Source organism: Trachypithecus francoisi, unplaced genomic scaffold, assembly GCF_009764315.1.
Source record: "Trachypithecus francoisi isolate TF-2019V2 unplaced genomic scaffold, Tfra_2.0 Lachesis_group21, whole genome shotgun sequence".
Classification (NCBI taxonomy): Eukaryota; Metazoa; Chordata; class Mammalia; order Primates; family Cercopithecidae; genus Trachypithecus; species Trachypithecus francoisi.
In genome coordinates, this window is record NW_022681467.1 from 36,799,669 (window position 1) to 36,812,011 (window position 12,343).

The 12,343-nt window shown below is 43.1% G+C and overlaps 1 protein-coding gene across 3 annotated transcripts in view; it reads left to right on the forward strand.

The window, feature by feature from the left end:
• Positions 1–12,117, forward strand: part of TOP1 (DNA topoisomerase I) — a 98,025-nt gene extending 85,908 nt beyond the window's left edge. For all 3 annotated transcript variants that reach the window (XM_033186422.1, XM_033186423.1, XM_033186424.1), the window contains 8 exons: positions 66–209; positions 1,501–1,686; positions 2,964–3,032; positions 3,872–3,986; positions 5,772–5,899; positions 9,331–9,425; positions 9,643–9,792; positions 10,828–12,117. In XM_033186422.1, coding sequence (XP_033042313.1) covers positions 66–209; positions 1,501–1,686; positions 2,964–3,032; positions 3,872–3,986; positions 5,772–5,899; positions 9,331–9,425; positions 9,643–9,792; positions 10,828–10,930 — 990 coding nt within the window. In that variant the 3' untranslated portion in view covers positions 10,931–12,117. The remainder of the gene's footprint in view (positions 1–65; positions 210–1,500; positions 1,687–2,963; positions 3,033–3,871; positions 3,987–5,771; positions 5,900–9,330; positions 9,426–9,642; positions 9,793–10,827) is intronic.
• Positions 12,118–12,343: the final 226 nt, after the last annotated feature.

The window sequence follows — 12,343 nt, forward strand, 5'->3', positions numbered from 1 at the left end:
TATTCAAAGTCTGCCTTTACTACACTGTCCCGAAGTAATCTACTTTTGGGTTTGGGTCTTTATAGGGTGAGAAGGACTGGCAGAAATACGAGACTGCTCGGCGGCTGAAAAAATGTGTGGACAAGATCCGGAACCAGTATCGAGAAGACTGGAAGTCTAAAGAGATGAAAGTCCGGCAGAGAGCTGTAGCCCTGTACTTCATCGACAAGGTGAGAGCATCCTCCCATCGGCATTGTCTAGTGTTGAGCTTAACAACGGAGTTTCTGCTCTGCCCCAGGCCCTGTGCCACATACTGTATATCACAACTCAACACCATAGAAATACATTTGTGTGTATAACTGAATCAAAAGTTGCACAGAACAATGCTTAGCCTTACTGTGAGCAGTAGATTCTGATTTTTTTTTTACTTTATTTCATTCCTTTAGAAAGTTGGTTATAACTTATAAAATTGGTTAAATAAACCAGGCAGGTATCACCATTATATAGTTTTAAAGACCATGCTCTAGAGGAGATCAATTTCTTGGTACTCACGAGAGGAAAAAAAAGTTCATGTTTGGCCGGGCACGGTGGCTCAAGCCTGTAATCCCAGCACTTTGGGAGGCCGAGACGGGCGGATCACGAGGTCAGGAGATCGAGACCATCCTGGCTAATACGGTGAAACCCCGTCTCTACTAAAAAAATACAAAAAACTAGCCGGGCGACGAGGCGGGCGCCTGTAGTCCCAGCTACTCGGGAGGCTGAGGCAGGAGAATGGCATAAACCCGGGAGGCGGAGCTTGCAGTGAGCTGAGATCTGGCCACTGCACTCCAGCCTGGGTGGCAGAGCAAGACTCCGTCTCAAACAAAAAAAAAAAAGTTCATGTTTTTCCCCCAGTCTTGTGTTTTAACATAAGTTCAGACTTGTCTCAAAATGCACACTAGCTTTTTGAGTTTGATTGCCCAGAGTAGCAGCACTCCCTCATTTGCTGCCTTATTTATTTTTTTTGTTTTCTCCATCCCCATTTCAGAGGACAGAACAGACAGAAGAGGAGCTTGAATATTTAACATCCCTATAGATTTCATAGTGGGTGGGGAAGGAAGTAACACTGCAGAATCCAGAGTTTCCAGGCCATGCTGACTGACGCTGTGGCTTCAAACAGAATTGAGAGGCTTCTGTTTTGGGTTCCCAGAAATTGTATAAGGGTCAAAAGGCCGGACGTGGTGGCTCATGCCTGTAATCCCAGCATTTTGGGAGTCCAAGGCAGGTGGATCACGAGGTCAAGAGATTGAGACCATCCTGGCCAACGTGGTGAAACCCCGTCTCTACTAAACATACAAAAAAAATTGGCCAGGCGTGGTGGTGGACACCTGTAGTCCCAGCTACTTGGGAGGCTGAGGCAGGAGAATCACTTGAACCAGAGAGGCGAAGGTTGCAGTGAGCCGAGATTGCGCCACTGCACTGCAGTCTGGTGACACAGCAAGAGTCTGTCTCATGCTCACCTTTTCTTTCTTTCCTGGGCAGCTTGCTTTGAGAGCAGGCAATGAAAAGGAGGAAGGAGAAACAGCGGACACTGTGGGTTGCTGCTCACTTCGTGTGGAGCACATCAATCTACACCCAGAGCTGGATGGTCAGGAATATGTGGTAGAGTTTGACTTCCTCGGGAAGGACTCCATCAGATACTATAACAAGGTCCCTGTTGAGAAACGAGTAAGTTAATGTAGCCTGTACTGTCTGGCTTGTTTTTCATTATTCAACAAGCATGGGTTGACTGCTTTTTTGTGTGCTCTGCACTTTGCTGGGCACCAGCAAAAGTGACTTGAGACAGGCATTGTGGCACATGCCTGTAGACCCAGCTACTCAGAAGACTGAGATAGGAGAATCACTGGAGACCAAAAGTTTGAGGCTGTAGTGTGCTGTGATCACACCTGTGAATAAGCACTGCACTCCAGCCTGGGCAAAATAGTGAGAGTGTGCCTCTCAAATTAAAATAAAAATAAATGACTTGAAAGAGGAGAGACATATTATTTGATATCTTGTGTACCTCCTTTTAGTCACTGTCCCGCCCTGTGCTATCTTCTGGTAGCAGTATTCAATTGAGTGGCCTTCTGTAGCAGTATTCTTTGGAGCATGCTGTAGAATAGGCCCTTACAGCAAATTCAGCATATGATTTAACTGTATCTTAGTATCCCCTGGTCATGTGGCACATTTGTCACTTTGCATCTTTGCTCAGCCTCTCTCCAGCTCCTGAGTGAAAGGTTAATCTGTTAGTCCCCAGATCTCTGAGCCCATCACTGAAGAGGGTGCTACAGATCCATAGTCCCAGTCTAATCTTTTCCATAAGTATTGGGCTTGAACCAGAGACATATAGTGTGCAGGATCCTAATAATCCAGCCCACCAGCAGTCCTCTTCTTATAAGGACACTATAATCAGTAATTAGGCTTTGCTGGCTGTGGAAGTACTCTGTATGAGAGACTAAAGAGATTTGACAATTAAATGTAATACCTGACCTCAGATTGGATTCTGTACTGGTGAGATAAAGGGCATCATCAGGTAAACTGAGAAAATTGGATTGTGGACAGTAGATTGTATCAATGTAAATTTTTGAAGCTGATAATAAATACTGTGTAAATGTAAGGGAATATCTATTTTTTGAACATATACACTGAAATGTTGGGGACCATATTATAAGTAAGTACTTATAAATGTACTTTAGGACCATATGATAAGTAAGTGCTTATAAATGGCTCAGAACAAATAATTATGTATATATATCTGTAAATATACACATGGAGAGAGTGAGCATACATGCGCACTGTGCAAATGATGAATGGGGTGAAATGTAAACAGAAACAGTGTATCTCAGTGATGGATGTATGCATCTTCCTTGTGCCTTTTTCTTTGCAAGTTTCTTTAAGTTTGGGATTATTTCTAAAGTTAGGATTTTTTCAAAGAGTAATAATTAGGATTCACTTATGTCTTCCAGGTTTTTAAGAACCTACAACTATTTATGGAGAACAAGCAGCCTGAGGATGATCTTTTTGATAGACTCAATGTGAGTAGACAAAGCACACTATGTTGAAGGGAGTCCCAGCCAAAGCCTTACAGTACGTAAAGGGGAGGGTTGCTGGCAGACGACTTGGGCTCTCCCTTTAGCCTGGCCTGCTCTGTGGCATCCCGTACACGCTGTCTTCCTCCCTCTGAGCCCACAGTGAATCTGTAGTCAAAAGAAGACACATCTGCTGCAGAACAACTGCTAAAGCACTCAGGGTGGGGGGTAGACAAGCCCTACCTTTTATCCTTCCCTGCTCCTGCAGCACTTTCACTTCACTGGATGCCCAGCCACCCCTGCTGGAGAGCCAAAACCTATCCCTGATATCTTAATAGGGAAGGACAAATTTGCTTTATTGGTCTGTTAAGCCCACCAGCCTGGGCCAGGCTTGGTGGCTTACGCCTGTTACCCCAGCACTTTGGGAGGTCAAATAGGGCAGATCCCTTGAGGTCAGGAGTTTGAGACCAGCCTGGGCAACATGGCAAAACCATTATCCAGGCATGGTAGTCCACACCTGTAGTCCCAGCTACTTAAGAGCCTCAGGGGGACTGCATGAGCCTGGGAGGTGGAGGCTGCAGTGAACCAAGATTGCACCACTGCACTCCAGGCTGGGTGTCAGAGTGAGACCCTGTCATACACACACAAAAAGATTGAAATACTTCATAGAGAGGCGTCATGTAACCCTGTATTCTGGAATTCTTTTCCTCTTTCCCTGACTTCCCACTTGTAGGGCAATAAACCGACAAGATTGTGACTGCACTGGCATAAATTACTCCTAGGACTGCCAGAAGGAGCAGGTAGTACAGCTTTGACCTAAATCTCTGTTGCTTTGTCTCCTCCAGACTGGTATTCTGAATAAGCATCTTCAGGATCTCATGGAGGGCTTGACAGCCAAGGTATTCCGTACATACAATGCCTCCATCACGCTACAGCAGCAGCTAAAAGAACTCACAGCCCGTAAGTATTGCTTGGCCAGACAGGGCCCACACCCCTACTAATGGTATCCGGTGTCCTTGCTTATATAAGTCTTAGAGTCAGTTCTACTTTTTTTTTTTTTTTTTTTTTTTTTTTTTGAGACGGAGTCTCGCTCTGTCGCCCAGGCTGGAGTGCAGTGGCCAGATCTCAGCTCACTGCAAGCTCCGCCTCCCGGGTTCACGCCATTCTCCTGCCTCAGCCTCCGGAGTAGCTGGGACTACAGGCACCTGCCACCTCGCCCGGCTAGTTTTTTGTACTTTTAGTAGAGATGGGGTTTCACCGTGTTAGCCAGGATGGTCTCGATCTCCTGACCTCGTGATCCGCCCATCTCGGCCTCCCAAAGTGCTGGGATTACAGGCTTGAGCCACCGCGCCCGGCCTCAGTTCTACCTTTTTTCCCTACTTGTGGTCACTTTTTCGCTTTAGACCTCTAGTAGCCAGCTAATGCTATGCTTAGTTGTATAAACATAGGATCAGTGCTGTTTCCCCCTTCCCACCCCCAGCTTCAAGATTAATTTCATGGAATGCTGACAGCTTTTCACCTGCTATGAAAATGCCTGCATTTGTGTTTTACACGTATATTACTTAAAAGCCCACAGAGTGAAGACAGTGCTGTGATGTTCTGTTAAATTGGAGAGAGTAAAGTTGTCGTGGTTACCAGAAAAATACAGGAACAAGTCCTTCCCCTGAAGTTTCTGTCATTTTTTTCCCCCATAAGAGAGCAGATACTTTCTATAGCTGATTTTTAGAATATCATCACCAAGATCCATGGGCTTTTTTGTCCTGGAGCCCAGTCACTATTGAATTTCCACTGCCCTCTGTAAATACGTCAAATGGCCTTAAAATACGAACCAGAAAAGCCAGAGGTAGGTATGTTGAGGGTCAGTATTTTAAGGTGGTATAAAGAATGCCACACTATACAAATAAAAACAATTTTTTTGGATGGCATTTATAATTTTTCTTTTTAAATAAGATACTACCAGGCCAGGTACAGTGGCTCACACCTGTAATCCCAGCACTTGGGTAGCCAAGGCAGGAGAATAACTTGAACCCAGGTTCTAGACCAGCCTGGGCTACATAGTGAGACCTCATCTCTACAAAAATTTCTAAAAATTAGGTAGGTATGGCAGTGTGCACCTGTAGTCCCAGCTGCCTGGGAGGCTAAGCCCAGGAGTTTAGGGCTGTAATTAGCTATGACCATACCACCGTACTCCAGCCTAGGTGACAGAGTGAGACCCTATCTCTAAAATAATAATAACCATAATACTACTACCACCTGTGGCTTAAAACTTTTAAACTTTTAATGTCCCTTCAATTCCTCATTCTGTTCTGGCTATGTTGGGTGGAGAGGTGGGGAGGTAGGGAGTGGCCATCATAGAACTTAGGAATATGGGCAACAAACCATAGTAATAGCAGCAGCACCTATGGTGAGCATATGGGTGGGGAGGAAGCAAGGAGATGAAGGGTCCCTAGTCAAGTTCCCTGAGTAAAAGGAAAGATGTAGATTTTATTATATTACCTAGACTCAGAGTTCCTCTTGTGATGGGAATTTACCCAGACCAAGCTTACATATAAACTTACTACTATCATTTTCTTAAGACTATTGACTCAATTTTGACCTTAGTCCTTGGGGACAACTTGAATTAATCATCTGAGTAAGATAAGGGCCAGCAGAATCGTGGGGACGAGGCACTGGGGGAAGACATACTGTGTGTTCACTTGTGGCGTGCAAACTGACCCTCCTGCTACCATGTTCCTTTCTTTACAGCGGATGAGAACATCCCAGCGAAGATCCTTTCTTACAACCGTGCTAATCGAGCTGTTGCAATTCTTTGTAACCATCAGAGGGCACCACCAAAAACTTTTGAGAAGTCTATGATGAACTTACAATCTAAGGTATCTTGGATAAAATGAAGGGAACTGTGTCTGCTGTGGGCAGATCATCTGCAAATGAGAGGATTTGGGGCTGGAATATCAGCAGGCCAGTTCTGGGTCTGTTGTAGAAGGTCTATGCTAAAGATAAACAAATGGAAATATGATAGTAGTTAATCTCTAATCAAGATACTGAATATCAGAGTACCCATTGTTCAAGAACTCTTCCTTCTACAGATAGAAGTTCTATACTGGCCACTCCCTATTTTGAAAAACTAACTTTGGTGTACATTCTAATTGCTAATTACTGTCCTTATTGTACATGAGGAAAGTGGATTTAAAGAGAGTCTTCATAATTCCTTGCCACAGCTCAGAAATACAGCCATTTCCAAATTAGATTGTTTCAAATTGAAAAGATGATGAAACAATTATATATTTAAAGTCTTTCCAATCCTAACATAGCTATTTTTATTTTTACGCATTCCACATGAATCATATTTTTATATAGTTCATCATCAAAATCTGTTGAATACTGGCCATGTGCCAGACAAGTTGGTGCCCTAGACGGAAAGACTGGTGTGCAAATAGGTGCTATTCCTTGTCTCTGAGCCTCTTTCCTCCTTCTGACTCCACCTGGTACTGAGCTTTTAAACCATAAGGCACTTAACATTTGATGATGAACATTTTTGTGTTAGCAATGACTTCATAACTAATTCATCCTAACGTGGTGGTCCACAGTGAGAATTTTCAGATATTTCATTGTAGAACAGATATACAGGGTTAAAAAGGAAACAAATTATATTGAAATACAGTTATCAAAATACATTTTAAAGTCTGATACAGTAATAGATGTGCTCCCTTATTAAGGTCTTGAGGTGGCTGTAGTAAATTTCAAGGTAGTAATTCATGTATATCAATGATTCTTTAAGATTTCTGCAGCAATTCAAATATGAAATGAAAATGTCTAACATCTGTTGATGATAAAGTCATATGTGCTGCTGCTATTATATTACTATGGTTTGTTCCCCATATTCATAACTGAAGAAGAAATGCTAAATTTCAGCTAGAGGCTGGGTGCAGTGGCTCACACCTGTAATCTCAGCATTTTGGGAGTTTGAGGTGGGAGGATCACTTGAGCTGAGTAATTCAAGACCAACCCGGGCAACAGAGTGAGACCCTGTCTCTATTAAAAATTTAAAAGTAAATATAAATAAATTTCAAAAAGAGGTTATTGAAATTATAGATGTAATTTTTTTCTCATCCAAGTTCATGGAATTCTATACTTGTACAACTGGAGTTTAAGAACTACTACTATGGAATGAGACTGCATTTTAAGGCTCAGAATGTTTTCCATTTGTTGAGATTTCCTTAAGATAAGTACCCGTGAGTAATACAGCTGGTTCAAAAGGTGGACACAACCTATAATTTATGCTACAGATATCATCTGGCTTTCTTGAAGAGATGTGCACGTCCACAGTGAATGAATATACATCCATAGACCTCTTGAGTCCTTGGATCATGTGATTGGCAGGCAAAGAACTCTATAGATGGCCTATCCTAGCAGCTCACATTTGCTGCCACTCTGTTAAATGCTGGTCATCTGGAATTGTTTATTCTCCTCATGTTATCATTCCAAGCCAGAAATAAAAGCATGAATATTCAGGTGCTGTTTACCTAATTCAGGAAAACCCCTCCCAGGAGTATGAGGAGGTCTTTTGTTGCTCTCACTCTGGAACCACTGTTTGGGCAGCCCAGGCTGCCTGCCAGACGAGCCCTCCAAGCCCAGGATTCCTCTCCTGTGTGCCCACAAAGCAAACACACGCCCCTGTTTGCCAAGTGAATCAATGGAGTCTTTGATGCTTTGAGAGAATTTGACATAGCCTGCCACTTTAGCATTCACAGAAATGGTTAAAAGATTGTGGTTTGCTACATTTCTATCCTAAAAAGAATCTGGCTAGTGGTGTCTGTGATGCTTTTGTATATAGAATCAGTCCCCTCAGTTTGGCTTTGGACAACATAGATATTGGAAGTAAGCCATTCATAGTAAAACATATTTAGTGATTCTCTCACAATGGTGGCCTCTGTTTCCAGTCTTGGGCTGTGTGTATCTAACAAACAATTCTGGGCTCAGTGAGCAGCCCAGTGTGTGTCAGACATGTTATTTACTCTGTGGAGGTTGTCTTAACCTCACAGATCAGCTAGATGATCATAGATATGGGGTTCTCCTGCCCTCAGAGCAGCGTGAGCTCACTGACAGGGGCTCTAGCTCCATGTTGTTATCCACTGCTGTCTCTAAGCAGGAATCTAAGAACTGTCACCGGTGGTGCTTCAAGGATTCTAACAAGCAAGAAAGGCTGAAACTGCCCTTGTCTCTTCCCTTATAGATACGGATTCCATGAGATTTCACTTGGGAAAAAAAGCTCCATAGCTGAAAGTGTTTTCACATCCATTGAGTGACAACTAAGGTCCTTCCCACCTCAGACCTCTCCCCTTTTTATTTTATTTATTTATTTATTTATTGAGACGGAGTCTTGCTCTGTCACCCAGGCTGGAGTGCAGTGGCCTGATCTTGGCTCACTGTAAGCTCCACCTCCCGGGTTCACGCCATTCTCCTGCCTCAGCCTCCCAAGTAGCTGGGACTACAGGTGCCCGCCACCATGCCTGGCTAATTTTTTGTATTTTTAGTAGAGACGAGGCTTCACCATGTTAGCCAGGATGGTCTCGATCTCCTGACCTTGTGATCCACCCGGTTCGGCCTCCCAAAGTGCTAGGATTACAGGCATAAGTCACCACGCCCGGTGACCTCTCTCCTTTTAAAAACAGAATGCCAAAGCTAAGCCCTGCCATGTCCTGGTTTGGGACAGATTGGCTGAGCTGTTTGGCTTCCTGGGTGTCTTTTAATTGCCAGTTTGTAGCCCCTTGAGTACTCTCTTCAGTGCATCCATTTTCCTTGAGAAGCTGTCATCGTCTTCCCAGAGTACTGGTGGGATCTGAGGAACGAGCTGGGCTTGCCCAGTAGATGCAAGTATCCTGCCTCAGCTTCCTAAAGAGTAGCTCCTACAGTGTTCTTGGAATGAAAGCTAAAAACTGGCACAGGATCTATTTGATAAACAGCTGTCATTTGTAGCCGTTCTCCCAGATGTCTGACAGCAGAGTGTTCTCTGTTGGAAAGATCAGCACCCAGATTCCCAGCCCCAGCGGGTTCCTTTCCCTGAGCCCCTAGGTTACTGTGCTATAGAACCCTTGTTTCTTGCAAGATCACTGAAGAACAAATAGTTGAATTCAGTAGTCCTTGTGCATCTTCTCCCTGCCTTCATGAAGCCACCCTTGGTGTTTTTATCTGACAAACCACTGACAGAGACAGCTTGGTCCAGATAACATCTAGGTTTCACCTTGTCTTGAGGGAGCCATTTTTCCTCTACAGCTCATAACCTTACCACTATTATTTCCCCTAGATTGATGCCAAGAAGGAACAGCTAGCAGATGCCCGGAGAGACCTGAAAAGTGCTAAGGCTGATGCCAAGGTCATGAAGGATGCAAAGACCAAGAAGTACGTACCTGGTATTGTAAAAGTTGGGGCGGGTGGAGAAAAGTGTGTGCAGTATCTTTCAGAGGTCCTGGGGCCCTGGCTTTTCTATGGTTTCTGAGGGATGTCTTTTGGAAATCTCTGTACTAGGGCTTTTATTGACTCAAAGTGGCAGCATGGGTACAGTGTGCTCTTGTTTAGAGCCCAGGCCTGGTTCTTTAGGACTCTGCTATTCTTCTAGGGTAGTAGAGTCAAAGAAGAAGGCTGTGCAGAGACTGGAGGAACAGTTGATGAAGCTGGAAGTTCAAGCCACAGACCGAGAGGAAAATAAACAGATTGCCTTGGGAACCTCCAAACTCAATTATCTGGACCCTAGGATCACAGTGGCTTGGTAAGTGTTGAACCCTCCTTGAGCTCCTGCTGCTAGCTTGAGAAAGGTGGAGGGCACTGGTGGCCTTTACATGCCATTCCTAAGCTGCACACTTCTAGTCCTCTGCGGAAACTTCTGGCTTCAGCTGTATACAAGTTACTTTGGTTGCTGAACCTTGTCTGTAAATGCATTGCAACATTCTGGTTGCTCCTAAATGGTCAGTGCTGTCATACTGCCTTGTAGTGTATGTTATGTTTTTAAGAGGCAGGTTCCGTCCCTATTCCTTATGGAACTTTAGGACAGGAATGGAAACTCTTAGCTTCTGGAAAAATAGGAAAGAGCCCATCCAACTCTACCCTTCAACAAAACTTTTCGTTGAAATTTTTTGCAGTTGAAGGTAGGAACAAGAGATAAAGATGAGACTAGAGATCTGAGCAACTTACACAGAGAGGCAGAGGGGCCTTTAACAAAGGCAGATAAATATTAGGTTTCTCTCTGTGTGTCACACACACTGTCACATAACATCTGAAACAAATGGCTTTGTTTTAGAAGATGTTTAGTTTGAGCTGTTAAGTTCTGAGCATAGGTGGAGATACCCTCCCCTATGGCACTTGCTAGTCCAGGCTAAAGATTCCACCTAGCTCTTTTGTACCTCTTTCTGCTCGTTTTGCCTTGTTTGGTGCTAGAGGTTTGGTTAGCTCTTAAAAGGCAATATAGTATAGGGTTAAGAACATGGAGAAAAACTGCTTGGGTTCAAATGTCAGGTCACTTACCAGCTAGCTGTGTAAGAAAATCAGTAAATTACCTAACGTCTCTGCCTCAGTTTCTTCATCTGTACCTTTTTCACTTGTACATCTGCAGAAGCACCTACTTTAGAATCACTGCCAAGATTAAATGAGTTGATCACATAAAACCTTTAGAACGTGCTTGGTGCACTATTAATTTGCATCCTCACTAGACAGATGTGAAAGAGAAGATGGAACATCTGACCCTGGGCTTCAGATATGGGCCATTGCTGAGTCACCCTAATCCCCCTTATTTCTCCTTTGTTTGCAGGTGCAAGAAGTGGGGCGTCCCAATTGAGAAGATTTACAACAAAACCCAGCGGGAAAAGTTTGCCTGGGCCATTGACATGGCTGATGAAGACTACGAGTTTTAGCCAGTCTCAAGAGGCAGGGTTCTGTAAAAAGGAACAGTGTGGTTTGGGAAAGATGGATAAACTGAGCCTCGCTTGCCCTCGTGCCTGGGGGAGAGAGGCAGCAAGTCTTAACAAACCAACATCTTTGCGAAAAGATAAACCTGGAGATATTATAAGGGAGAGCTGAGCCAGTTGTCCTATGGACAACTTATTTAAAAATATTTCAGATATCAAAATTCTAGCTGTATGATTTGTTTTGAATTTTGTTTTTATTTTCAAGAGGGCAAGTGGATGGGAATTTGTCAGCGTTCTACCAGGCAAATTCACTGTTTCACTGAAATGTTTGGATTCTCTTAGCTACTGTATGCAAAGTCCGATTATATTGGTGCGTTTTTACAGTTAGGGTTTTGCAATAACTTCTATATTTTAATAGAAATAAATTCCTAAACTCCCTCCCCTCTCCCCCATTTCAGGAATTTAAAATTAAGTAGAACAAAAAACCCAGCGCACCTGTTAGAGACGTCACTCTCTATTGTCATGGGGATCAATTTTCATTAAACTTGAAGCAGTTGTGGCTTTGGCAGTGTTTTGGTTCAGACACCTGTTCACAGAAAAGCATGATGGGAAAATATTTCCTGACTTGAGTGTTCCTTTTTAAATGTGAATTTTTATTTTTAATTATTTTAAAATATTTAAACCTTTTTCTTGATCTTAAAGATCGTGTAGATTGGGGTTGGGGAGGGATGAAGGGCGAGTGAGTCTAAGGATAATGAAATAATCAGTGACTGAAACCATTTTCCCATCATCCTTTGTTCTGAGCATTCGCTGTACCCTTTAAGATATCCATCTTTTTGTTTTTAACCCTAATCTTTCACTTGAAAGATTTTATTGTATAAAAAGTTCCACAGGTCAATAAATTTAGAGGAAAATGAGTATTTGGTCCAAAAAAGAAAAATAATCAAGATTTTAGGGCTTTTATTTTTTCTTTTGTAATTGTGTAAAAAATGGAAAAAAAAAAACATAAAAAGCAGAATTTTAATGTGAAGACTTTTTTTGCTATAATCATTAGTTTTAGAGGCATTGTTAGTTTAGTGTGTGTGCAGAGTCCATTTCCCACATCTTTCCTCAAGTATCTTCTATTTTTATCATGAATTCCCTTTTAATCAACTGTAGGTTATTTAAAATAAATTCCTACAACTTAACGGAAACTTAAGCGTCTGCCTCTTTGTTACAAAGGACCTCAGGCCAGAGTTGGGGCTGGGACTTAGTGTGGGATGAGGTCTCACCACTCAGGTCAGCAAGAGTAGATTCCTCCCAGGAGCAGATGAGGTAGGGCCTGGCCTGGAAAGGGGTGTGTGTGCCTGTCCTGCTGCTGTGGGTGTGGGTTAAAGGGGAGCCAAAGTCCATATCCTTAGATGAAGACAGGAAAGGAAA